Below are 27,672 nucleotides of genomic sequence, written 5' to 3'. Positions count from 1 at the left end.
CCCGCCTGAGCAGCTCCAGACGGAGGGAGGCGGCGGCGGCAACAGCAGCAGCCAGATCCCCTCTCGCTCGCTGGGGACACTCGGCGGGCACGTCTCGGTCTCCTCCTCCGTCGCTGGCGGCTCCTCCTTCCCTCCCTCCCTCTTCGGTCTGCCGTGCAACAGTTTTCCCGAAGTTGCCAGAGGGCGGGGAAGGGAGGCAGTTGCGGGAGCCGGAGGGGGCAGCTGCTGGGCGCGCAGGAGATGCCCGGAGAAGCCGCTGCCGTCGTAGCTGCTGCTTCCCCGTTTTCCTCTTCGCCTCCGCGGTGTTTCCTGGGTCGGCGGCTGCCCCGCGCTTCGACAGCAGCGCCTGCTCCTCGTGGGCCGGAGCCTGCGATGTCCCGCTGAAGGCCGGCCGGCGGCTGGGCTCCATCCAGCATGGGCGCCAAACAGACCAAGGGCTGCCCGCTGCCCGGCAGCCCCCAGGCCGCCGCCTCGGCCGCCCGCCGGAGGATGCTGCCGTCGCCCCGGGAGCGCGGCGACTTCTTGGCCTCCCTCGTCGTGCGATCCGGAGAAAAGTTTGGCAAGGGGGGCGGCGGCGGAGGGGGCGGCGGCCTCCCCCCGTATCACCGCCGGATCGGCCTTATCCAGGACATGCTGGGGATGGTCAAGCAAGGCAAGCAGGAGGAGGCCACCGACTTGCTCAAGCACCTGCGCCAGGTAAGTCGGATGGGGGTCGGGCGGCCAAAGCCCCCTCCTCCGGGAAGCTTCGGCTTCGCAGCTCCGAGTTGCCCGGGGAGGCGGAACTGGGGGGCACCTAGAAGCTCGGCTTCTCCCTCTCCCTGCCCCTTAATGGAATGGAAGCCAACCTCCCCCACCCCAGTTGTCTGTCCAGGAGGGTCGCGAACAGAGCCCGAGGACAAGCGGGAGAGTTTCGCCCGGTCCGTGGAAGGTTCGCTGGTCTTGGAAGGAAAACTGTTGGTCTAATGGGTTTGGTGATTCCTCTGGAGCCTCCTTAGGGCAGAGCCTTCCTGGGGGGTTGCCAGACCACGAATGAGGAGGAAGGGGATGACCCCAAGAGGAATGTCTTGGCTCTCCTTGGGGGCCTTTCCAAGACCCACGGATGCTCTTAAGCATAATATCCTAACGCTTAGCATACGATCTGATCTGGACAAAAGGGGCGATGCTGCTCCTGGCAGGTGTCATGCAACAGAGGGTTGGGGTTGGCTTGTGTCTTGGCCCCAATTACCAACATTTATTGGGCTTGTGGACTCTTGTCCCTTAACCTGCACTTCTGGTTAAGGGCTTTGGTGCTCCCTTGAATTATGCCTTGGAAGCCTCCATCTCCCTCAAATGAGCTCTGGGATGGGAGGCTCTTCCTATAGGCTCTGCTCCAGCAAGGGGGAAATTTATGGCTGCAAGGCCACTTCATCCAACTCATATCTCACATGCCCCACATCTGACATCTTGTAGGACAGGCAGGTAAAAACTTGGCTCAGCTGAAAGGGTGTTTGGACGTAGCTTCCAGTTGGAAACCCTTTGCAAAGCACTCTGCAAGACCCCTGCGGACAAAAAGGTTACCTGACATTGTGCTGTCACATGAGCAACTCCACCCACCTGTCAGATTTGGTCCCTGAATACTGTATAATGATTTGGCTTGCGTCTTTCTCCCCTCCCCCTCCCCCAACACAAAGCATGTTGTAAACAAGGAGAATTTGTGCACCAGGGCCGTCTGTGCTTGACACCTGACTTGGAGGGTGGCCTTGAGCGTGTTTAATGACTTCCTGTTTAGTAATTTCCACTTCTGCAAATTGTGGACAGAGGTGGCTGTCCCACTCTCTCCTGAATTGGGCTTGTTTACGTTTTCTTCCTGGTTTGAGGAAACAAAACTGCCAAGTGGTATGAAAACCGGTGTGAGACTGAAAGTGGGCGAAGTGCCATGGCAAGCGAGTCCACACCAGGCCCTTGTTGACAGGCTCTGCCAAGGGAAGCTGCTGTTGCTGCAGCCTCAGATTCACAGCCAGGCTCCAGTTTCTGCTGCGTGATATTTCATCTTCTTCTCCTCAGAGAGATCTGAGTGGGATTCTCCTCTACTCTCTTCCTCTCTGAGGAGCCATTTCACAGAAGCTGAAGCCCGAGCTGAGCCATGGCGAATCCTGAAGGGAAGAGTCTTTCGCCAGCCACTATCTCCTTCCTCTTGCTGGGAATGGGGGCTCCGGGGGGGGGTGTGTCTGAATGAAGTTGGGAGCTTCCCTTCTGGGTCTTCCGTTGAGATAGGGGCAGGGTGTAGAGTTTTGATAGGCAGCAGAGGAGGCTTCTGACTGACACAACTGGAGCCTGAACCAGTTCTGCTACTCAAACTTCCTTCCTTCAGTTGACTTCTCCAGTCTTAAAAGACCAAGGACGAAGCCTTGCAAGATCATAGAGAATCATAGAGTTGGAAGGGACCCTGAGGATCCTCTAGTCCAACCCCCTCCAGTGCAGGAACATGCAGTTATCCCTTACATGGATTGAACCTGCAACCTTGGCAGACCATCCTGCTGGCCAAAGCAGGGAGGGAGCCTCATGTTCCTTGCCATGAGGGTCGTGAAGAGTTTGGGTCTCTGTGGGCTTGGGTGAAACCACTATGGAGGAGATGGGCTCTTTGAACTTGTGACCAAGGTGCTTGAATTGGGCTTGTGGAACACGTGAACATCTTTCTGGCCCGGTTGGTGCTGAGTGGTTTGAGAAAGAGCAACAGACTCCCTCCCACCAAAGAGGCAGGTAGGCAGCACAGCTGTGCCCGTGGCATATGATGAACAGGTGTCTTCCTGATGCCTGTGGTGGCTGCTTGTGGGCTGGATGGTGGTGAGCATCTAGCACCCCGCCCCCCAGCCCACATCTGACCCTCTCTCTTAAAGAAACGGAGATGTGTGTGGCTGTGGCAGTGGAACTGGCCACTCGTGGGAGGTGTGGTGGTCCCTTCTTGCTAGGGGCACAGAGCCCTCTCCCTCTCAATGGCCCACTGCATCTTCACAGTTTGTGATCCATGCATGCGAGATGTGGATTCCAGAGAGGCTGGATGGACAGTGTGTGTTTGGGCTGCAGGATTGGGGAAGGGAACTCCAGCCCTATTGGCTGAGTTTGCTGAGGTCGGAGGCAAGCTGCCTGCATGTTTGGTTGCAAAGGCTGGCCAAGCCAGCGCATTTCAGTGGTGGTGCGCAAAGGCTTTCTAGTAATTGAGTTACATTTGTTGAAAATTAATTAAAGGCAGGGAGGGAGACTGGGCCGGTCTCGGGAGCCTTGCAGAGGACTTGGCATGTTTCATTGCCAGAGGAAGAAAGGCACGTGCGCCCAGGAGGGGGAAGGGGAACAGCCTCCAGCTTTGTGCACAGCTATCGTGCAAGTTGCTTTATGGGAACGCAGCGTGTTTATGCTAATTTTATGCTAGTTAACTTGCACGGCTCCTTGTCCCTGAAAGAATCCTGGGAACGGCAGAGTCTGATCCCCCCTGCCCCCCCCATTTTATCCAGGAGGAGGAATAGCTCTTAAGCGGCTTTGCTTCCTGGGTGTCATCACACACGATTGAGGAAGATAGCTCAGCTTTGAAGGAAACTCAGCCAGAAAGTGAATGGAGACAGTTGGAGGGGGGGGTGTACCCCATTCTGGTGAGAAGGTGACAGCGGGTGGATGAAAGGAGGCATTTCCTGGTCACCACGCTGCCAAAATCTTCCTTTTCCAGAAGTGAGCTCAGCTCAGAAATGGCTGGCATGGGCTGCCGCCTCCTGGTCACTCCTTTGGAGAACCAGACTCTGCCTTGTTTCTCTCTGTTGGTTTCTTCTTGTGGGTTTCTATCCTGACCTTCATTAAACCTTTCCGCATAAACACACGCAGAGCTATGGCAAGGAAATAATAAAACCCCGGCCAATAAAACAGTATTAAAGTCCATAGAAAATCCCTTTGGTGGGAGACACCCCAGTGGCTTCCTTGCCAAGCAGAGTCTTCCACCACCAGCCTCCCAGAAGGGTGGTGCTGGGCCTGTTGGCTGCTATATGCTTCCTTTCGTATTCAGGGCATGATTTTCCCCACCTGCAAACGGTCCATATATTGATCCTTCTGTGTGACGGCCGCCCTAAGCTCTCTTAGGCTTAGCTGGTGGACCCGATGGAAATCTTTTCCCAAGGGCAGCCTCAGGAATGGGTAGCCCAGTCTTTGGGGTCCTTTAAGGCAGCAGCAGCTGCCCCCTGGATTGTGTAGAAAAGAGATTTTCTGGGGAGTGGAAAGCTGTCTCTTAAAGTTTCTTTCTGTTTTCCAAGCTCCCAGTAGCAGGCAAGTCCCCCCCACCTTGCACAATTGCCTTCCCCGTGGCCAACATGCCAGCCTTTTGCCAGGGCGGAATGACAGAGCTCACCCCCTGTACCCCTTCCTGGGTCTGTCCATGGAGCTGCCTTGTGACTGCTTGAGAGGTGAGTTTGGTGCGAGAGCCTGTCGTTAACTCCGAGCTGTTCCATACCTGCTGCGCTTGTCTTCTAACATTGCTGATTTCTGGGCGTTGTGTGTGACAACCCCCACTTCTAAGTCAATTGACTGAAAAGCCTTGCATCACCATTCACTTTGGGCTTTTGGAAGCTTTCTCTCTGTGTGGGTGTGTACGTGTGTCCATGTGCATCTAGCCAGGGAGAAGGAATAGTGCCCTGGAGTTGTAAGCAGGTCTGGGAGCATATTCTAGATTCCTGGCTCCGGCAGGAATCTCCCAGTTCTGGCTGAGTTCAGCAGCTCTGCTGGCACCTGGGGAGAGAGGCTTAACTAAGAGAAGGTGGAAAAGCTGCCTTTCCAGGGCATTTCGTGGGGTCCTAATGCACCTTTCCTGCTCTCAGCTTGGCACTCTGTGTGTGTGTGCGCACACACACACACACTTGTTCATCCATACATATATGTGTGTAGTACCCACCCTGCATGCCAGTATGTGAACCGGCTTATCCCTCTTTGCCAAGGAATGAAAAAAAAAAGCTCACTAAGAATCTGGGCTTATTGAACCTAGAGGAAGAGGAGGAGATCTGCAGGGACTCCGCTTTCATTTGGCGTTCTCCATAGTGTGTGTGTGGGGGAGAGCAGGCTCCTCACATTTCCTGTGCTCTTGCAAATAATACCTTACAAATATATTTGTCCCTTTTGGAGAAGCAAGCTAATGGGGAGGGAGGGTGAGGAGTGTAGGAGAGGCCCCGCCTGCCTCTTTGCCTGCACTTGGGCAGACTGCCCTCCCCCCCCCTAATCCATCTTGGCTTAAATGATGCGAAATTGCATTTGGAGCAGGGGGCTGCGTGGGAGAGAAGAGGCGATGAGGGAAGAGCGAAAGCCAAGGGCAGCCGTGTGTGAGTGTGGAGGATAATGGAAAGCTCAGGGATAGGGAGGCCTGGTGCACATCCAGTGGTGGGGAGCGGAGGTCAAATCCTGCAAAGGGAAGCAGAGGGAAAGGCTTGTGCCCAGAGAGTCAGCTGGTGCTTCCCAGACAGGGCAAGCTTGCTGCTGATGGGCCAGGGAGCAGCTAACCCTTTGGCTCTGCGTGTGGAAGCTTATCAGCTGCTCAAGCTCCAGAACTGTTTTCCCCTATGCTAGGGCTCATCCAGTGAGGGAAGCCCAGCGAGCTGGCCTGGGCAGGTGTCAGGGTTGTGGTCTTTCCTCATTTCTATAATTTCACACAAACACACCCCACACACCTCAATGCTTGTGCTTCCTTTTGGATGGGAAAGTGCAGCATGGCCACTGGCAACCTGCAGGACAATACAGTAATCACAAGAGGAGAAAAGGAGAGAGAGAGTGGGAAAGGGGCTTTGCACAGGAATCCAAGAGGCCTTGAGGCATGTGCAGAGAGCACCTTTCCACATTTGAACATGGCAGGGTAGGCGTGACGGCTTCCTAGCAGGAGGCATTGAGCACAAGCAGACCTGTCCCCCCCACCCCACCCCACCAGAACAACTCAAAACGCTCTTGGCTTGGATAGGAGACCAGGCCACTGATCCCAGCAACCAGCCACACACCTCCCCTGGCCGGGTCCAGCTTGTATTTCTAGGGGCAAGTGCCCCCTCCATGGGCCTGCCTTTGCAGAGTGGTTTTTTCTGGATGGTGGGTTGGCGGGGCTGGGGGGGGGAGGTTGGTGGCAGCAGCAGCCTTAGTGGAAAGGAGAACTTTGCTGCTGTCTCCGCTACAGCACAGAGTCCCATCTTGCTCCCTCTACACACACACACACACACACACACACACACCCCTGGCCGGAAGTGGCACAGCTGCCTCTGTTGCCCTCCCACCCGCTGTGCTGCCGGATGGAGAGGGATCCTCTTGGCAGTCTTCTGCTTCCTGCTCCGGCTTCCCAGCCACTTTCTCTCCACTGATGCTGGGGGAGGGGCAGTGCTGATTCTCCCCCTGCTTTGTTTTCTCTCTGATGAGTCTGTGTGAACCATTGGACAGGAGCACCCTCTGCATCTGCTTCCCTGTGCCTCTTCCTTGGCTCTCCTTGGCTGTGGGAGGAACAAAATAATGACCCCGGGAACTGTTTCTGCAGAGAGAGGAGGAAGATTTCAGGGGGTGTGGTGTGAGAAATAAAAGCATCTGAAATAATAAGAGCATTGAAAGCAGCGAACCTTGTCCTCCCTGCGCCCAAGAGTGAGAAAGCTCTTCTCCCTGACCCTCCCTCACTGACATCCACTTTCCATGTAGATCTCTTTCTGACCTCCCCACCTGGACCCAGGAGGGGGCTGTACCATGTGCCGGTTGCGAGTGTGACTGTAGCTCACTCCCAAATCTGCTCTTGTGGCAGCTTTTTTTCTGCTTTATCCTCCAGCTTCTCCCAAAGGGAGAGATTTCTAAACTGGGTTGGCACTGACAATGAGCCGATGCGTGGGTCATTTGGAGGCTGAGTTTGGGGAGGGGGAGGAGACGGGCCCACCCAACGCACCCTGTGATCCAGTAGTCCCAGTTGGGGGCGGGTACAAGGAGCAGGCAGGCAGCTCCTGGAGAGACCTCCTGTAGCAGCATTTAATAGAATAATCTGCTACTGCTGCTGCAGCAGCAGCTGTTGTTGCTGGGGGTGATTTCCAGCATGGGGTAAGTGGGAGTTGGGTGCCTTAAGCAAAAGAGGGGTCGGGCAGTGAGTGTTTCTAGCTGCCTCGGAGCCCTGGAGTGGAAGGTTGCTGCTGCCTCACATAAGGAGCCCTAAAGGAGATGCTCTGGTTCCTCTTCCAAGGAAAGGGCTGTCCTAAGAGCCAGAGGGGCTCATCTTCCAGCGTCATAACTTTTATATGCCTGTTGTCTTTGTCCATGGAGTTTTCTTGGCAGGGATACTGGAGTGGCTTGCCAGTTCCTTCTCCAGGTCGTGAAGGAGGCTGGTCCATGGGGTCACGAAGAGTCGGACACGACTAATCGACTAAACAACAAGAGCCAGAGGGCAAGGACCCAGGGCCTGGGAACTATCCCTCCCTTCCTGAGTCCTGAGTTGTGCTGGATGGGCCCGGAGAACAGCCTGGAGTTTGGAAAAGGGGTATAGGAGAGGGGAGTCTGTTACAGCGGGGAAATGTTGTGGAGGCAAGGGATTCATGGTGGGAGCATGGTACTTCTGGTGCAAACAGCAGCTGCCCATTTGGAAAAGCAGACTTTGCTACAGTATGAGGAGGACAAAGTAAAGTAGTTAAAAGAGACAGAACAGGATAGAGTTTCAGTGGTGGCTGGAGTTGGGAAGACAGAAGGAAGTTTGATAGCTGTTATATTTCCTAGAGTTGCCACATAATTGAAGTTTTGAGCTATTTGTAAGGAAATTTGCCAAAATATTAACACTTCTGAAATTAGAGTAGATTTTCAGAAATTCCGCCCGGATGCTATTTTCAATGGATGAATCCCGCATACGTTTGGGAAATCCCAGTCATATGGCAGCCCTATATTTGCATACTGAGTGTGCTAATGGGAAAAAGTGGGAGGCCGATTGGAAAAGTTTATGGGTATGATATGGAGTGAAATAACAGCCTTCCTATAATCAGGTTGTGGTAGCCCCATGGGTGGTCATTTGGGTGTGGGGAAAGGTAGAAGAAGTGGAGAACTGGGAGGGCTGAGCTCCCTGAATTCCTCTTGCACACTAAGTGGATATTTACTTCATGCACGGAGAAGCTGTGCAGGTGCATGGTGCTCTTGCTATGGAGGTACAGTATTTGCACAAAATTCCTTGCAGGAGATGCAATAAAAGGGGGCTGCTGAAAGTCCTTGCACAGAAGGGGGTTTCACTCCTCAGTGTTCAAAACAGATACAGGAACCCATTGGCACAGGGCCTAAACCACCTTCCTTCCTCCCCTACTTCCCCCTGTTTACTGGGGAGGATTGTTAACAGCCGTCTTGGTTGATAGATAGCCCAGTGTGCTCAGCTGGGAGGCAATTTGCCCAGTCAAGTCAGACTCTCAGTGACAGACTGTGCCAGGGATGAGCTCATCCGGCTTGGATGCTGCTCTCACTTGGGGAGGTTTCAACTATAGGGTGGGGAGGGGAAGCATCACTGTGCTGCAGCAATTTGGGGCTTGTGTGTGCGCGCGCTGAATGCTCATTTCAAGACTGGAGAGGGGCAAAATTTTATGGGCTCTGTGTTTCAGAACAACCCCTACAGGAATCAGAAGTGCTTGCAGAGCCGTGATGCAATAGCTCCCCCAGCAACCTCCACTTGACCCTGGCTGGTTTTCAAGTGTCAGTGGGTGGCTTTGCCAGACATGGTGGCTCTCCTTCCTTTTCCAGCTGAGAGGGCTGGCAGGAGTTCAGTTTCTCTCACCCTGTTCCATCCAACCATTGCTCAGGTCACACTTTGGAATGAATGAAAATTGGGGAAGCAGCAGGTTCCCCAGAGCAGCATAAGGGATCCCAGGCAGAAAGAAACCTTTTGGATTGCGCCGACGAGGTGTCATATTGCTGTCTCCCACCCACCCACCCGCCAAGACCCCTTCTGTGGGAAGGAGCACCCACCCACCCTCCTCCTCCTCTTTTCAAAAGTTAGAGTGGATATGCCAGATGAGCAATTGGCCTGAATCTGTGTGGAGCTGCTCCCCATTGTTGCCTGTGCCTGGGGTTCTGCCCACCTAGGGACCTTTCGCTTTCGGAGGGGCCTGTTCAAATCTCCTCTTACAAGGGGAGCTGCCAAGGAGCTACCAGGAGTGAGGGAGCAGACGTTGGTCCAGGGCCATGGGGGCATCAATGTGACCCACCTGGCTGGTTGAGCAATATGGATGAGTGGGAGGGAAACACACCCTTTGCTCCTTCCCTTCTTGACCCACACAGCCCTGCAAGTCCACTCAACCCATCAGGTGCCTCAGCAAACAGTTGGCGTGTGAGGAAGAGAGTCAAATGATCTCTGCTGCTTCTCCAACTTCAGGGGTACTCTTACACTGTCCTCTCCCCCATGCTTTTTAACATCTACATGCAGCCGCTGGGAGAGATCATCAGGGGGTTTGGGCTGGGTGTTCATCAGTATGCGGATGACACCCAGCTCTACCTCTCTTTCAAATCAGAACCAGTGAAGGCGGTGAAGGTCCTGTGTGAGTGTCTGGAGGCGGTTGGAGGTTGGATGGCGGCTAACAGATTGAGGTTGAATCCTGACAAGACAGAAGTACTGTTTGTGGGGGACAGGAGGCGGGCAGGTGTGGAGGACTCCCTGGTCCTGAATGGGGTAACTGTGCCCTTGAAGGACCAGGTGCGCAGCCTGGGAGTCATTCATTCTGGACTCACAGCTGTCCATGGAGGCGCAGGTCAATTCTGTGTCCAGGGCAGCTGTCTATCAACTCCATCTGGTACGCAAGCTGAGACCCTACCTGCCCGCGGACTGTCTCGCCAGAGTGGTGCATGCTCTAGTTATCTCTCGCTTGGACTACTGCAATGTGCTCTATGTGGGGCTACCTTTGAAGGTGACCTGGAAACTACAACTAATCCAGAATGCGGCAGCTAGACTGGTGACTGGGAGCGGCCGCCGAGACCACATAACACTGGTCTTGAAAGACCTGCACTGGCTCCCAGTACATTTCCGAGCACAATTCAAAGTGTTGGTGCTGACCTTTAAAGCCCTAAACGGCCTCGGTCCAGTATACCTGAAGGAGCGTCTCCACCTCCATCGCTCTGCCTGGACACCGAGGTCCAGTGCCAAGGGCCTTCTGGCGGTTCCCTCGCTGCGAGAAGCCAAGTTACAGGGAACCAGGCAGAGGGCCTTCTCGGTAGTGGCACCCGCCCTGTGGAACACCCTCCCACCAGATGTCAAAAAGAAAAATAACTACCAGACTTTTAGAAGACATCTGAAGGCAGCCCTGTTTAGGGAAGCTTTTAATCTTTAAGAAATTAGTGTACTGTATTCTAATATTTCTGGGGAAACCCAGCCAGATGGGCGGAGTATAAATAATAAATTATTATTATTATTATTATTATTATTATTATTATTATTATTATTACTACACTCATGCCCAGAATGCAGCCTTCTCATGGGTGAGGACTGTGAAGAAAGGCCTTTGGCCTGATCCAGCTGGCACCTGTTACCTACTTAGTGGTGCCCGTCCAGACTTATGCAGCTTCTCGGGTCAAGGCAACCCCAACCCTAAAATCCTCAAATATTGGGGTATGATGGAGTAGTGGCATTGCAGTGCAGCCTGCCTGAATGTTTGGGTGTCAGCTCTGGGTGTGATTGCAGGGCCGTGGCTGCTGGCATCACCCAGTTGCTGAAGTTTGCCTAGTTTGCACGGGCACTCCAAGGTGTCCGCCCACCTGACTGACTTTGCTCCTTTGCAGGACCTGGGCATGGAGTCAACTTCGCTGGATGACGTCCTGTATCGCTACGCCAGCTTCAGGAACCTGGTTGATCCAATTACCCATGACCTGATCATCAGCCTGGCCAGGTACATCCACTGCCCCAAACCGGTGAGTGCTTGGTGGGGTTTGCTTTGGGCTCTTGAAAGGAAGAGTGAGAAGCTGGGAGCGGGAGGCTATAGCTGCTGCTTCCTCCTTCTCAAGAGGAGGCATGTTGTGGGTGTGTTCATAAGCTCTGGACTTTGATATTCCAAAGTCTGGCCATGTTCCGGGTGTGGGTGTGTGTTACATGCCCAGTCCAGAGTCAGGCATTGCTGGCCCCTCTCCTTCTCTTGCAGTCATTCCTACATTTTATTACACTCGCCTTTAAAAGAGCGAAACATGCAGAAGAGGCTGCCAGCCAAGCAGCCTCTTTGGGGCTGGGGAACTGACACCCAAGTACACCCCTCCCCATCCCTCAAAGTCCAAGTCTCCTCTGCAGCAGAGTGCGGCATGCTAACATGATTGGCAGAAGCCCGACGATTTTCTGCCATGATAAACTTCATTAGTGGTATTGCACTAGGTTTTGCTCAGACTAGCCCTACTGAAACGAAGGGGCGTGACTAAGTGAGGTCCATTCATTTCTGTGAACTTGGCCCAATGTCCCCCATGCACACCTCAAGGTGACGACGCACCTGCCTCCCGGCTGTCCCCTCCCCCCCTTGTCTCGCCTTCCTCTCCCTCCAGGCAGCCTTTGCTTATCGCTCCCTATAATGGGATTAGATTTCTCCTGGGAGATTTTCGCAGACAAGTCTTCAGCTGACGATGGCAGTCTCTCGAGGTTTCTGGGTTACTCTCTGCAGCTGCATCTGATGGGAGGGGAGATGCTTTTTTGCTCTTCTGATGTGGGGGAGGGAAGTTCGGAAGAGTCTACGACTTTCTTCTCCTTGGCTTTGCTCTTCCTGCTTGCTGAGGGCTGGGCTCATTCTTGGCTGGGCTCCTCTCCTGGGGGAGACATGCCTCCATTTCTTGCCTGTCCATAAGCCACAGCCTTCCACACCTCCCTTTGTTACTGTAGCCACTCAGCGCTGACCGACACACATCTAACACCCATGCTAATACCATTTCCAGGTTTCCCCACAAAAGGTCTTGGCCCTGACCCATTGGTCAGCCTTCCCCAGCTTATTGTTGGCCTCCAGCTTCCACCATCCTTGACCATTGGCCATGCTGGCTGGGGAAAGATGGGTGTTGGAGTCCAGGCTGGGGAAAGCTGCTGCAGATGGACTGGAATTTCCAAGGGGGTAAGTGGTTGATCCCTCTGACTCCAGCCTCTGAAGGTTGTGGGTGAATCTTTGGTCAACCAACCGCTGCCCTTAGGAGCCCACCTTGCAGGGTTGGTTGTGTGTTCCAGGGCGAGCTCCCTGCCACTGAGACATCTCTCTACACAGGCACACAGCCTTCCAGATAAGCTGATGCAGTCTACACACCCCTTGCTTTCAGGGTTTAAACCAAGCCAAGGCTTCCTTTCCGAGAAGGGATCCTGGACTAGCGATTCCATCCCTGGAAAGTGGTGCTGCTCCAGAAAGCGGCGATGGGCCAACTCTGAGCGACTAGTGCTGCAATGTTTTATTGATGCTTTGCGAGAGTAATTGCCGTTTGAGTTCAGTTCATTTAATAATGTAATTGAGGGATGTGAGTTACTAAACAGGTAGGAAGTGTATTGATTCTTTATCCCCTCTGGCAAATCTTGTTTTTCTACAGGTGAGGAATGGTGATGAGAACCTTCCCTTTTATTGAGAGTGGGGAGCTGGGATATGCAGAGTGAAGGCTCAGGATATTTTTCTTCTCCCCCACCCAAAAAAACACCCTGCTGTGCAGCAAGTGGGTCGAACAGACTTCATGTGGGTGAGATGAATGGCTTAATCAAGGAGATGGGCGGCAGCAGAGGAAGAAAGACTTGCAGGGGGAACAGGCACACATGCAGAGGGCATGTTGTTTGGAAAGCAGCGGCACATTGGTCGCTGCAGCCAAACGATGCAGCTTTGACTGCTAATAAACCCTCATTTCCTTGAAACAGGCTCCTCCCTCACTGTCGTCATTAAAACATGCTTGTTGACAACTGAATAAACAACAAATAGAATTCCTTAAAGTTAACAGTATTTTTGTTTTTTTATATAAAATGGCATATGATGCATTGTTTACTCCAGCTGCATTTGGATAGTCACTAGGAGCGAAAAGGCACACCCTGTTTTTCATTTCAGCATTTGGGCTCCTGGGTGAATGCAGTTGCCCTGAGCAAGGCTCCTTAACCTGCAGGCTGAGTTAGTGAGGTTTCAGAGGTCTCAGGGGCAAGGTTTACAGAAGAGAGGCTTGCTGGAGTTGGGCTATTTTATTATATTTTATTTGAATGGATTCATGGATCTGGGCGTGGGTGTAGCTTTGTGTGCAAGGAGGGGGCCAGCTTAGGTGGCACCTACTTTCCCCTCCCCCCCCACCTGGGGTTTGGGGATGGACCTGGTCAGTAGCGGTGGCCAGGGTGGGGGAGAGCAACCACGTTCCTGGATGTTATTCATTTGGCATTTCCCTCCCCCCCTTTCTAAACAAAGCACCTCTCTGTCATGATGGTTAAAGCAAGCCTGGAAATGTGTGAGCAAGAAAAAGGAAATCTCAGTCCCTGGGTTCCCATTGACATTGTAAATTCTTCCAGTCGCTCTTTCCTTCTCTTTTGTTGCACAGAATGACACTCACGTTTTTACTGGGGCTAAGAAGCTCCAGCACTTCTTAGAACACTTCCCCCTTCTCCCCAGCTGCTGGTACTTCTCCTGCGACCCTCTGTTTGGTCTCCAGGACAGCAAATCCAGAGACCTGCTTGCTTTGCACCCTCTCTGTCTGCTCCTGCGTACGTACACACACACACACACACACACACACACACACACACACACACACCTGCATCATCTCTCAGCTCCGCATTGCCAGTTACCACTTCTCTGGCTTAGCGTCTCTCTTTTGGCCTCCTTGGCTGCAAGATGTTCGTGCTGGTGCTCTTGCTGTGGGACGTGATGGCTGCCTGGCGCCTGCTGGTGACAAACTGGGCCAGCACATCCTCTGTGTCCCCAAAAGGATGTTGCAGGGAAGGGAACACGGAGTCTCTCCCCACAGGTTCTCTGAGTCGGATTGCAGCCAGTTGCCAAGCCCGGAATTAGTCTGGAGCAGATTGCTACTTTCCCCGACGGGAGTCTTTGGCATTCTGGTCTTCTCTGGGAAGGTGCTGCATGTGTGGTCTCTGCAATAAAGCTGGGAACGTCACCACTGTGAAGTCACAAGGGCGCAGAGTGACACAACTGCGCAAAGGTGCTTTTGCCTTATGCGGGAGGACTTTGAATAAAAGGTTTGTTCTCCTGGTAGAACAAAAACCCGCTTTCAGTTAGCAGTCCGCTGTCTTTGCTTTTGCTGCACAAATATATTTCTCTCTCTGTGTCTCTCTCTGCCTATCTACAAAGACCCACAGTCTTCCCAAATGTCACCATCCAGCCTGTGTCCACCCACGGAGCAGGGCTGCTGCACATGGCCTTGTTTTTGCTCACGGTGACATGGCCTCTGGGCGGTCGCCTAACTGATAGGGCCAGTTAGATTCCCACTTCAAGGAATCCCCTTGGGCTGCCCTGCCCGTCCCATGCCCAAGGCCTTCCAAAGCTCTCCTTCCTCCCTCCAACCCCTCTGAAGCAGGAGGAATGATCCATAGTGCGCTGCTACCTGCCCTCCATGGTCCAAATCTTGCTTTGTAAAATAGGTCGCCATGAATATTTCACGCGGCTTGATAAAGAATTCATGCAGTAATTCAGCAGGGGGCTGGCTTGGCTGGAGCAATTAGTTGCTTTCCTGTTGTGGGGAGGGGTGGGAGGGGGGGCACAGGGCACCTGGCTGAGTCACCAGTCCCTGCTAGGAGCTCCACCCCCACCTAACGCTGCCTGCCGACCTGAGAATCCAAGTTTTGCTTCTGCGCAGAGTCCAACAAACGCAACACACACCCCAACCAGCAAAGGGAGCACTCGGCCCTCTGCAACCTGGGAGAATAGGGAGCCCTTACGGCCTAGCCTAGAGCGAATCCCAGAGACCAGCAAACTCTGCGGCAGGGGACGTGGAACGGGGGTGGCAGTTTGCAGGAGAAAACTTTCCCGCCCACAAGACCACACCAGCTGTCTTTAGTTCTGGCACCCATAGAGGAAGGTGCTCAGTTGTGAAATGGAGCCTGGGGTGTGGGGAGCAGGGTGGCGGAGACCTGGGTCATACTCATGCTTGACTGACACACTATGTCATAATTCTCTCGGAGCAAGATGGGGACAGGGAAGTGGATTTTTGTTTCATTTTGAAAAAAAGATGCAGTGTTTCAAAATAGTCATAAATATAGTTTGCGAAATATTAAAGGCACTTAGTTTAAAAGATATATGTTACAGAATTATGCAATAAGCAATGAAAAGGTCAGGAAGGGGAGGGGATTGGTATCAATTCGGAGCTTATTTGTACATTTCTTAACAGTAACATGAGCCTATGGGGAGAGGGAAAGTTGTGGCCTATATTTTCTTAAAGCCTCCATAGACTTCTGAATGCCGGATGCAGGTTCAAATTGTGAAAACCACCCTTTACATGCTTAATCAAAGCATGCCATATTGCAGAGAATTCACTAGATTTATTTTGCCGTCTTGCTACTCTTAGTTTTGCAAGTAATTTCCCCCAACAGCGCCATCTCACCCACTTTGTTGTACTATGCTAAGAGGGCAGCCCCATTTTAGTCTTTCCAGTGCCTGGCAATAATAGCCCTGGTGGCCAATAATAAGTGCAACATCATCTCTCTGCAGTGTGTAGGGACATTTCCAGTTTCAAATAGATTTAGGAGTGCTATCTGTGGGAAGGCAATGATCTCACAGTCAACAATTTTACCTAGTTCTTGAAAAATTGAGTTCCAGAAGAGCTATACTTTGGCGCAGGACCACCACACATATATATACGTGTAGCAGTTTCTTGGCAAGCACTCCAGCATTTTGACAAGGAAGAAGAAGTTGCATAAGCCAGTCTGCGAGGGGTTAAAGACCATCTATGAACTACTGTATTTTTCTGTCTATAAGATGCCCCCATGTATAAGACTCCCCCTATTTTGGGGGACTCATATTTAAGAAAATGGGGGAGATGGCCCCGTGTATAAGACGCCTCCTAATTTTTGACATTATTTTTTAGGGGAAAAACCTAGTCTTATACACGGAAAGATACGGTATTTCCAATGTTAGCTCTCTGTTTCTTGCTGAGATGTGTGTTTGTGGGAGAGGAGGGATTGCTGCTGTTGGTTTCTCGCATCTTTATTTTAGATTTTGTTGTGATTTTGGTGGCAACTGTTCGGTTTGGTTTTGTATTTTTTTAAAAATGTTTCATTTATTGTTCATGACCACTTTTGTCATAGGTTTGCATTTTTTTTCATGTCGTAAGCCACCTTTTAATCTCCAAGTATGTGTGTTGGTGCTGAGAGCCCCTCTCTGCCCTCCTTTCAGTGGCTGTAGAAGGAGACAACCATGCTCTGCTCCCCCATTTGCCCTTTGGAAGCAGTGGAGTTTGGTCCCACATGGCTGACAAGGGGACAAGAACCAGGCCAGGTGCTCAATGAGCTGTAAATTTGGTGGGTGAGAGCAGGCTGCTTGCTTTGGGCTGGTCAGGGAGCTGCCTTTGCCAGCACGATAGGCCAAGCCATGGCTCTGCTCTACTCATTTAGCAGGCTGTTCCCAACTCCATCCCATGTGTTTTCTTTGTCCTGTTGGGAGCGATGCTCTCAGGGATGCTGACCAGGGTGTCTTCCTGAACTTTGCCTCCTCCCTCTGGCTGCCTTTGTGCTAGGAACATGAGTGTTTGCAGTGCAGCAGGAGGGTCACCTCCTGCAGCCAGAGGCAGGTGGATCTGCTGAGCTCCCTGTCTGCATCACCTTCTGAACCAAGGCTCATTCATCTTGGTTTGGCTTGGTGAAAGCTGAGCAGGTAACCCCCCAGTTGACTCAAACAAACATACTTTTACAGCCCTGGGAATCCACCTGCCATCTCTCCCTCCTTTGCCATGGTTCTGATTTGATTTGGGGCTTTCTCTGCTGTTGTCATACGAAGATGCCAAACTCAACATGTGAAGCTGGCAGCGTCAACTGTCCTGCCTGCTTAAGCCAGCAAATGCTGGAGGGGGCAGGGGGGGGATGGAGGTTGGTCTTCCAATAAGGCTTGGAGTGGTGAGATTGAGCTGGAAAAGCATGCATGGGCCCTTTTTATTTAGATGCGCTATTTATTTGAAGTTGTCTTAGGATGCCTCATGCTCTAGACGGGATGGCAAAGAGCTTACTGAGTAATGGAACCATAGGCTTTGAAGCGACCCCAAGGGTAACTAGCCCAACCCCCTCCAATATGGGAATCTCAGCTGAAGAATCCCTGAGAGGCAGCCATCCAACCATGCCTAGCTTAGCTGAACCTCCCAGTGATGTTGCATCGTAAGGAGAAATGTCCTGCTGATATTTTTGTTTTCTAGCTGGCCTGGAAAAGATGAATGGGGGTGGGAGTTTCAAAGCCTCCCCCCACCCCAGGAGCTGGCGGAGGCACAGAGGCTGTTCTGCCTGCTCTTCCTCCTCCTGTTGACTGGTGCCTGTGCAACTGACCCCCTTCCCAATTCCTCTTGCAGGAAGGCGACTCTCTGGGAACAATGGAGAAGCTCTGCAGGCAGCTGACTTACCACCTGAGCCCCCACTCTCAGTGGCGACGCCAGGGCATTGTGAAGAGGAAGCCGCAGGCCTGGTGAGTGAGGCCGGGGGTCGGGGGGCTGGCAGAGGGGCGTTCTTGGGGGAGCTGAGGTTGGGACGGGCGGGCTTGGGGCAGAGGTGGAGCCACCAGCAGTGCAAAGGAGCTTCCATCCCAATTCACTGCAAAATGACTTGTGTCTCCTCCTGACCATAGAGCTGGAAGGACCCTAAGGGTCACATCTAGCTCAACCCCCTGCAATGCAGGAATCTTTTGCCCATTGTGGGGCTCGAACCCTGAGATGAAAAGTCTCCTGCTCTACCAATGGACCTATCCCAGTCATCTAACATCTGTCTGTTCAGCCAAGGAAGGAAAAAAAAGACAGAAAATCTCTCCTTCAGTGGGTGGCAGCATTTGGTGAAATAAAGACTCTGGATGGAGGCTGGGCTCTGTGAGCTAATGAACTCTGTCTTCTGGTCTTTTCTGTGATGTTGGAGCACATGGGATGAGCCAGGCCCTGCTTGGAGGCACTGTCTGTCTCCTGGGTGCCTGGAGAGAAGGGTTTCCTTGAATGGCAAAATGTCAGGAGGGCTGTTGGATTGGTACTTGGAAAGCAGATGAGGCTGGTGGAGTGCCCAGTTCGGCTGCCCAACTAGCTCTTTCTGTGGGCTGCCACTCTCACACTGTGGTCCTTTTCTCCCTTCCCCGTTCTCACTGAAGCCTCTTTTCCTGCTGTCGCCTGGCCTGCCTTCTCCAGGCTAGGATTTCTCTGCTGGGGGCTGCAACCAGCTGGTTGGGGCATCCTTCAGACCCTTTACGTCCCCCACCAAAACAGAAAAGAGACTTGGAGTGGCTTTGAAGCACAGCCTGAATAAGCAAATGTGTTTTTTTTTGTATGCCCAGCAAAGCCTGGTCTGTCTTGGAGATGATGGGGGCGGGGCGGGGGGGGGGGACATGGCCTGCAGCCCACCCCCTGCGCTGATGTCCACTTAAGTCGGATGTAATCCTGGTTACTCTTGATGTGGCCCTGAGGAGCCTTTGGGAAGACAAGAGACCCGAGGAACTCTCTGAAGCATAAATTAAAGGATTTGGTTGGATGTTTTTAATTACCAGCCCCATTTTTAATTAGCAGTTTGCTCAGTCTGTATGTTCCTGGCTTCTAACAGACTTGATTGCATTATTTCCTGTCAAGAGATGCAAGTTGATAGCTGGAGCGCAAAAGGCCTTTTCTGGGCCAGAGAAAACCTCTCAGGCAGCACAGTCTCTCTGGGTAGGTAAAAGTACTTTGGGGCAGGAAAACATAAAAGAACAAGCCTTCTCCACTTAGGGTGGCCCTTTCCCCATCTCGTGCCCTCCAGACGTTGGCAGCCAGCAGTTTTCTTGAGCCTATGGAACTCAGTGCCACAGGACAACTCCTATGACAAACCATTTAGCAGTTTCGAAAGATGGATTAGATAGCAGGCCAAAAGTGATTTTGCTAGTTGCCAGCTGATTATGCTATCCCTTAGGACTGGCTCTGCCCCTGCACCACCACCCATTTTCAGCTGCCTCAAGTAGGCCCAATGGGTAGAAACTTCAAGGAAAACCTTCTCTAATGCTACAGATTTTGTCTGCCATGAAAGAAAACTTCACATTACAGTGTGTCACTGAGCAGAACCTTGTCTTAAGAAGAACTGTCAATCCTTCGAAAACAGACTATTTCATAGGGAGCTGTTGTTTTCCAGCCATTTCCAACATTTCGAGTCTTTCTGTTGGAAAATTTTAAAAAATTGTTAAGAAACTGAGGGTGCAGAGCTCCTGGCATTTCCCCATATCCTCTCCCCACCCCCCGAGCCTTCCCATCTCTGCATCTTAAAGGTAAAGGTACCCCTGACCATTAGGTCCAGTCATGGACGACTCTGGGGTTGCAGCGCTCATCTTGCGCTATAGGTCAAGGGAGCTGACGTTTGTCCGCAGACAGCTTCCGGGTCATGTGGCCAGCATGACTAAGCCACTTCTGGTGAACCAGAACAGCGCACAGAAATGCTGCTTACAGGAGCTCACCCCCATGCGGGGATTTCGACCGCCGACCTTCTGATCGGCAAGCCCTAGGCTCAGTGGTTTAACCCACAGCGCCACCCGCTTAGTGAAGAGCAAAACCTAACATGACACAAGGTGTTGATGGGCCATTGAGAAGAGGAATCCTTTAGCCTGGGCGGTGAGATGTTATACCAAGGTGTATGTTTAGACTACAGCGCCACCCGCGTCCCTTCTCTTCATCTTAAGACTGGCCAAATCTCTCATCTTTCCCAGAAGTAACTGTGGGCCCCTTCCTCCCCCAACACCCCACCAATTAGCAGCTAGGCCTGGCAGGAGTGGAATTTGGGCAATATTGGGGGGCAAAGGGTTAAACAGACAAAATGGTACAGATAGAAATGCCCGGTTTTTATAACATGTAGCATTCCGCATTGTGTGGCATTGAGTCAGGTGGGCAAAGGCGGGCGGCTGTTGGAAGCTGCCAAGAAAAACAGAATCTCCACCTTTCCAATTGTACTTATGACCCAACATTATTAAAAGACGAATAGCGGTTGAGCCCCTGTCTTTCCTTGCTGGGAGGAGAAGGGAGCCTTTCGCTGCCACCAGGAATCCTTCTGCATTCCCGGCAAGAACAGACCGAGCAGATTTGGCTGACCTAAGTGAGTGACCTGGTTTGCTCTCTCTTTTCTGCAGGCACAACACACACACACAGAGAGAGAGAGAGCGCTCAAAGAGTTTGCAAAGCAAAGAAAATGAGCTCAGCTCTGGTTAGGGATGTTCCCATTTCTGTAGGGTCTGGCCCAGCTCCATGGGAGCTTCCTCCTATCTCTTCCAGCCCCCACTTACTCCGCTGCGCCAATCCCTTCCTGCCGTTGCAGAGGCCTCTCTGGGCATGCAGATAAGCTAGAGGATGTAAAGGAGGAGGAGGATGCCTGGCGCAGGGCTGTTATTGTCTCTCTTGTGTGGAGGGATTACCCCACCCCACCCCCTCCAGGGTTGGCTTCATAAGCACCTAGAGACCGGTGAACCTCCCCTTTTGCAGAAAGAGCAGTGCAGAGTTAGACCGGCTGTGCCAGCCTCTCCGTGCAAAATGTGGCTGTTTGTTGCTTCTCTGTGCTGACGTTGCTGATTTATAAAAAATATTTATATGCCGCCCACTCACACAGGATATCAAGGTGCCTTAAAACATGATGCACAAATACAATAAAGCAAGTTTCCTATCCACCCCCCAAGAAGTGTTTGACAATTGCTGAGGGCCTGGGGGGGGCATGTAATGGTTTTTCTGCCTGCTGTAGTGCTTGCAATACACGGTGCAGTATTATATTTGAGCGTATTGTTATTGCCTATTTTATTTTGTACCTACTGTGCACTGCTCATAAAGGTGGGGTTTCCCCTCCCTCTGACAGGGGAAATGCAGGCTGTGGCCTCTTGTGAGCTCAGGAGCCAGAGGAGAAAGTGAGCTTGCAGGTTGTAGGATGTGCCTAGGGTGGAGAAGCTCTGTTGCTGGGTAAAGTAAGACAGGGATTGGTGGGGGTTCTTTCCTGGCTTCCTTACTTCCTCCCCACCCCCATTAAAAAAATAAAATAAATCTCACCCTGAATGATCCTGGCTGGACACCAGCCTTCCTTCTAATCTTTGTTCAGATTAATTGGAGATTAATTTCTGTTTGGCTTCATCTGCCAACCTGCTGTCAGAGAAATTGGAAACACTTTGAAGTTTCCCTCCAGGGGGAAATCCCTGCTGATCTCGGAGGGGCAAGAAGATGCCTCCTGCCTTCCTGTGTTCTTGTCTTCAGGCAGAATGTTAATTTATTTAGGAGTTATTTCTTTTAACGGGGAGCTTCTTTTTCATCGGGCACACGAGGCATTTGCTGCAGCATGACACACAGTGACCTGGATCCCCTCCGCTTCGCCTTTGTGATTTTCATCCTACGAATTGAAGTGGGTTTTTGTAACAGCAGATGATGTGATTAAGCCATGAATCCTCTTGGAAAGAACTATTTTGTGGGGTTATTATTGAAGGCAGTAAAAGAAAGAGAATAAAAATGTATGCTTTTTGTTGTGTTGTTAAAATGTCTTTTAGATACTTAAGTTCTGGCTCTTGTCTTTTAGATACTTAACTTCTGGCTAAAATTTCAGAAGAAAATACCGTATATTCTGGCATATAAGACGACTGGGCGTATAAGACGACCCCCAACTTTTCCAGTTAAAATATAGAGTTTGGGATATACTCGCCGTATAAGAAATATGACCCAGCGTATAAGATGACCCCCGACTTTTGAGAAGATTTTCCTGGGTTAAAAAGTAGTCTTATACGCAGGAATATACACTTCTTTCATCTCTACATAGATTACTCTTAGCTGTTAATGGTTGGTTAATGTCTAGTTATATGGTCACATGCGGCCCTTGACCCCTTTGCATGTGGCCCCTGGTGCCTCTTGCAGCTACCCTATTCTCCCATTCCATCAGAGTCCTTCCTTCCCTTTCCTTTTTCCTGGCTTTTAAGTTCCCTCACCCTACTTTTTATATAGTTTCAGAACAATTGGAAGCAGAAATATTTTATTTGATAAAAAGTAAAACATTTTCCAACAAAATAAACACGCATTTTTTTACTGGCTGTGTGACTCTGGCAGGAGGAGACATTTCCCCCTCAGCTGCCTGTAACAGATTGGTAGGCTCTGTGTTTGTGTATCATGCTAAAGTCAGAAAGGAAATACTTGCACTCACTTTCCCAGAGCAGCGCCTGGATTTTAATGCCCCAGGCAGAGGCTGCTGGTAGGGTCTGTTCCCAGCAGTTGCCACCTTGATATCCACCCTCTACTCACTAGGCCCTTGAAAAGTCTTGGTCACCTGCACCTGCAAGTCTCTCCCCCCCCCATTTTTTTAGGGGGTTCTTGTCCCATCTGCCACTGCTTTCTGGCAGTTTCTTTTTACGTGCGGACATAGAATCCTAGAGTTGGAAGAGACCAGAAGGGTCATCTAGTCCAATCCCCCGGCCAAGCAGGAAACACCATTAAAGCATTATTGACATATGGCTGTCAAGCCTCTGCTTAAAGACCTCTAAAGAAGGAGACTCCACCACACTCCTTGGCAACAAATTCCACTGCCGAACAGCTCTTACTGTCAGGAAGTTCTTCCTAATGTTGAGGTGGAATCTTCTTTCTTTTAGTTTGAATCCATTGCTCCGTGTCCGCTTCTCTGGAGCAGCAGAAAACAACCTTTCTCCCTCTTCTATATGACATCCTTTTATATATTTGAACACGGCTATCATATCACCCCTTAACCTTCTCTTCTCCAGGCTAAACATACCCAGCTCCCTAAGCCGTTCCTCATAAGGCATCGTTTCCAGGCCTTTGACCATTTTGGTTGCCCTCTTCTGGACACTTTCCAGCTTGTCAGTATCCTTCTTGAACTGTGGTGCCCAGAACTGGAGGTCTGACCAGAGCAGATGCTATACTCCTATTGATGCAGCCCAGAATTGCATTGGCTTTTTTAGCTGCTGCATCACACTGTTGACTCATGTCAAGTTTGTGGTCTACCAAGACTCCTAGATCCTTTTCACATGTACTGCTCTCAAGCCAGGTGTCTCCCATCCTGTATTTGTACAGCCAGCCTATGGAGCCAGCAAGGCAGCATATTCCATTTTTACGGAGTGGTTCTCTCTCTCTCTCTCTCAAAATGCAGTAATTTGCAGTTTCGATGCAACGCAGGCTGGCCGGGCCTGCGATGGGAGGCAGGCGAGCTCCCAGGTGGGTGGATTCGCTCCTCTGGAAAAAAGCAGAGACAGCACTTGTCTCTCGCAGGACTTGCCATCTGTCCTCTGTTGTCGGTGGCGGGGAACAACTTTAGGACGGAAATTTAACAAGCTCGCCCTCCCCACGTGGGTGAATGTTTTACAGGGTGACTCTTCAAAGGGAGCTTCCCCCCTCTTCCCTGCTTTTTGCCAAACTTGAATTGTTCTGGGTAGCAGCTGGGCTGGAACGGTTCCTGGGGTCTTGTGCGAGGCTCCAGATCCTATGGGCATCTTGAGCCTCATCCTTCATTGTGTTCTCAGCCACCGAGCACCAGGGGGTGGCCTTCTCCCCACCCCACCCTCCGTGGCAAACTCCTTCACCTCCTGCTGCTTCCTCGGACGTGTCCCTCCAGGCTGCAGCTCCCAGCCAGCTGCTGCCTTCGCTTTAGCGGCACAAACGGCACTTGTCACTTCAGATTCTCTGCTGCCCTGTCTGTTGAGGCTGACTCCTGGCCTGCCAGCGGGAAGGTCAAAGCAGGCAGGCAAGCATCTGAATTGGCTTCCCTTCTTTGCTGTTTAGCATCACAGGGGGCAAATTATTTACGTCTTAAAGCGGATGCTGCTCTCAAGTTCACCAGAAGGGCTCTGCACCCAGCATGCATGAGAATCCAAGCTGGGGTTGCAGCAGGAGCAGGCAGGAATACCCCTTCCTTGTAGGGCAGAGACCCACTCTGGTTTTCTGTGTGGCCAACTCTTCATTTGATGGTCTTCCATTAAGAGAGAGAGAAAAGCCACCATGATGCCTGTTAATCTGTTTTATTCCCTCCCCTATGAATCTCAGACGGATAGTAGCTCAGTCGGGAGCAGAAGGGCTGGGCTGGATGGGAGAAACACCAGATTTAAAAAACCCAAACAAGCGATGCGTGTGCCTCTGAGCAAGAGCAGAGGGCCCGTGGTGCAAGGTGACAGGGTACAGGGTGTACCGCTGCCTGCCACCTTGCTTTTCAGCAGTGCTGCGCCGTGCAATTGGATTTGGAGCAGGAGAAGTCAGCCCTCCACTTGATTCAAGGAGCGACCTGACTTGTTCCGCTTTTGAGTGGTCAGAGGGTGGCTGGATGCTCTCTAGGCTTCACGGTGGCTCACTAGGTGACTCCCGCATCCTTGCCGAGGCCAATGACTTCAGCTCCCACCCCCTGCATCTGAGGCCCCAGAAGGAAGCTTCTTGAGGCGCCTGTGTGGGCTGCCGACAACAGGGCATCTGGGCTGCCTTCTGCTCCAGCCACGAGCCGTGTGATGAATTCCTTGCTTTTGGCTGGCTTCCGCTTGCGGGTCTGTGCCTGCCTGCTCTTGTGTTCAGAAGGGTCCTCGTGTGAGTCAGTGAGCCCTTTCCCCCCAAGCAGGGAAGGTGGGTGCTCAGTGTCCACCCACAGGTGGCTCTCTGCAGGGTGAGGAAGAGCAGCTGGCCCTGGCAGCCGACTCTGAGCTTGGCAGACTCCCCACTGCAACGTCAGGCTCTGCAGCATGGTGTGGTAAGGCGGTGCTTAAAAAGCCAGAGGAAGGGATTCCGTAGGCAGCAGATTTGCACCTCGAAAGCATCTGGCAGCCACAACCTCTGCAGCCCTTTTGCTGGACGGCAGATTACATTTGAGGGGGAGATGCTGCCACTGCCTGAGCCGCTTACCATGCTCTTCAGAAGCATTATAGAGTTGAGGGGCTACCAGGGTCTATGTCCTGTGGGGTGGATTCCCCCCCCCCAAAAAAATGTGTTTATGTAGGATTGAATCCTAGTTGGCAGGGATCCTAAGGGTTATCTAGTCAAGGATTAACTATTTTATTTGGTCAAGGGTTAACTAATTTCCCCCCTAGAAAAACAGCACTGTCTACGCCTTTTATCCAAACATACATGGAAGTTGAGATAAACCTGTTTTCTCTCCCTCTCTGACACTTGCTGACCTAAAAATGTAGGTGGCCTGCTTTAGCCATGTGGGGAACCCTGGGCTGAATTCTGAGCACACATGGGAATTTCGTAGCCACGATCAAAACCGATGGCTGCTTGAGCCTCTCTTACACCTGGCCCTGAAATGTCTGCCTGGTTTCTTTCCATTTCCTCCCCTTTGTGTCCTTAATGGGAGCTTCTCCATGGGGCCTCCACCTTCCAGCAGTGTGGGTTGGGGGCTGGCCAGAGACAATTCACGAAGCCCCTTTCCTCTTCCTCTTCCCTTGCAGCTTGAAAATGATCCTGGTGGGGAATCCCCGGGACAACACCGTCGACCTGTCGGGCATCCCCCTGACCCTGAAGGAGCTGGACCGGGTCATCTCCTACCTCCAGCAGACCTCGGAGTACATTGAGAGCGTGGAGCTCTGCTTCACAGACCTGACGGACGAGGTGTTCCTGCAACTGCTGCCCGTCCTGAGTGCCCTGCCCCACCTGTCCACCCTCTCCCTCAACGGCAACAGGCTGACCAAGGCTATCCTGCGGGACCTGACAGAGGCGCTGAAGGACCCCAGGAACTTCCCCAGCATGACCTGGATCGACCTGGGCAACAACGTCGACATCTTTTCCCTGCCGCAGCCTTTCCTGGTCAGCCTCAAGAAGCGCTGCCCCACCCAGGGGAATCTCCCCACCATCCTGGAGTTCGGGGAGGGCCAGGTGAGTGACTTGGAGAGTCAGGAGGGTCTGCCTTCCGTGGATGAGGATGCAAGTGGCGGCGGCGGCAGCAGCAGCAACAGCAGCGTGGGCACTGCCAGTCCCGGAGAGCTGCAGGCAGGCGAGGCGATTGAGGTCAGACTGCTGGAGAGCCAGGTGGCAGACCAGGAGGGTCTCCCGGGGCTGCTTCAGACATGAGGTGCAGGCACCTCTCTCTTGGCCAGAATGCTCTCGGCAGACACCCACCCATTTCCCACCCCAATGACAGCAGCATCAGCAGCAAGGATCTTGGCCCCAGACTCCATGGATACTGAGGAGGGTCCTCTTGTGAGGATAATGAACGAGAGGACAGAAAGAAATGGTGTCGGGGAGGCAGGCTGCCCCCTTCAGCACATTAGTGATGCTCTCGGCCCTTCAACTCCCAAGATCTTGTGACGAACGCAGAGGGGAGATCGCTAGTGCTGCAGCCTCTTTAGTTCCAGAGAACGAAAGACAGACTGAGAAGGCGACACCACTGCTGAGCCAGTCTTTGTCCGGTGTAGGTTCCCAGTTACGCAGAACTCTTCACCAGTACTTTCACGTTTGCTCATTTTCTGTTCCTCATAGTGGTTACAGATTGATTGCTTAGGGGGGAAAAGTTCCCAAGTATTTTTGTGGTAGAAGTTTCAGGAAAGGATTTTCATCCTTGCATCAAAGGCAGGGGGCCAGTTATCCCACAGAACTGAGGGAAATGCTGATTTTTCAAATGTTAGGAGTGCATATCATCGGCCTGCATCCAGGAGGACTGGGAAATTGCCTTTCTCTCCCCCTTCCTACATGCAGCAAAGGGACAGACACTGTTCACTAGCACCAACAATGCAAGAAATAAGTGGATTTTGCTTCCCCTGCCGCCAAGTCTTCACAATTTAACACGCTGGGTTTCAGTGCAGTGAAGGCAGCTGCAAATGTTGCAGCCCTAAGCCTCGGATTCTAGGTTGGTTGATCCAGCAAAGCAGGAAAAGCCAAACTCCCTTTGCTTCCCTCTCCCCTCCAAAGCTGCTGGGGCTTAAGTGTGGCCTGCTTTGCTTCAGGGGTCACCAACATGCGGCTGCTGGCGACAATACCAAGAGGGAATCAAGCCAATGCTTCCAGATGTTCATGTCGCAATTGTGGTGTGAAATAGCTGTCGTGTGTCAACAGTCTCTCTGTGTGGTGTCTTCGGTTCTTTTGGATTTCCCATCACTGTGACAGAGGAGGAGACCATAGAGGGGAGTTACTAGTTTACAAAACGCAGCCCTGGGGCCTCCACTAGTGGACCGTTTGCCAGCTAAGGCCTTGCTGAACTTCAGCTCCATGCGAGCATATTAGCTCTTGTCGTTTTCCAGTCTGCCTGTGGACATGGTAAGCCACCACTCCCCACTCCACCCACCCAGGATTAAGTCAGTAACCCCATATGCATTAAATGTTTTAATTTGGGTAAACACACAATTTGAAACAGAGGCCCTGCACAAGTCTGCCAGGATCTTCATAGAGGAAAGCCTCTTTCAGCTTCCAACACCTCTCTTACCCACCCCAGGGGTGTGGAACCAGGCTTCAGCTGAGGTTTTCCCCATGGCACAAATACAACTGAGTTTTCAGTTGACTGGAGTGCCCACTTTTACACTCCAGAGGGACCAACCTAACCCTACCCCCCTCGGTGGCTCCAAATGTTGTCATAGTTTGCATGTAGCTGAAACTGTTTTTATATGCTTTGTCAAGCAAGCGTAACAATAAAAGTATTTTATTTAAATAGAA

General features: G+C 51.9%; 1 protein-coding gene across 1 annotated transcript; it reads left to right on the top strand.

Annotated features, from left to right (window-relative positions):
* On the top strand, window positions 1–27,672 carry LRRC75A (leucine rich repeat containing 75A). The gene is made up of 4 exons (XM_035140004.3): window positions 1–696; window positions 10,750–10,878; window positions 17,449–17,561; window positions 25,479–27,672. The coding sequence occupies exons 1-4, from the start codon at window positions 415–417 to the stop codon at window positions 26,095–26,097; spliced, it is 1,143 nt and encodes a 380-aa protein (XP_034995895.1). The 5' UTR covers window positions 1–414; the 3' UTR covers window positions 26,098–27,672.

Source organism: Zootoca vivipara, chromosome 14 (genome assembly GCF_965207765.1).
Source record: "Zootoca vivipara chromosome 14, rZooViv2.hap1.1, whole genome shotgun sequence".
Lineage (NCBI taxonomy): Eukaryota > Metazoa > Chordata > Lepidosauria > Squamata > Lacertidae > Zootoca > Zootoca vivipara.
The sequence above is the reverse complement of the archived record's forward strand: the minus strand, read 5'-3'. Positions and strand labels throughout refer to the sequence as shown.

Excerpts from the sequence above, each read along its gene's own strand:
- LRRC75A (XM_035140004.3), top strand. The coding sequence starts at position 415 with ATGGGCGCCAAACAGACCAAGGGCTGCCCGCTGCCCGGCAGCCCCCAG. Across the intron at positions 697-10,749 it reads TGCTCAAGCACCTGCGCCAG|GACCTGGGCATGGAGTCAAC; the intron begins GTAAGTCGGATG and ends GCTCCTTTGCAG. Across the intron at positions 10,879-17,448 it reads ACATCCACTGCCCCAAACCG|GAAGGCGACTCTCTGGGAAC; the intron begins GTGAGTGCTTGG and ends TTCCTCTTGCAG.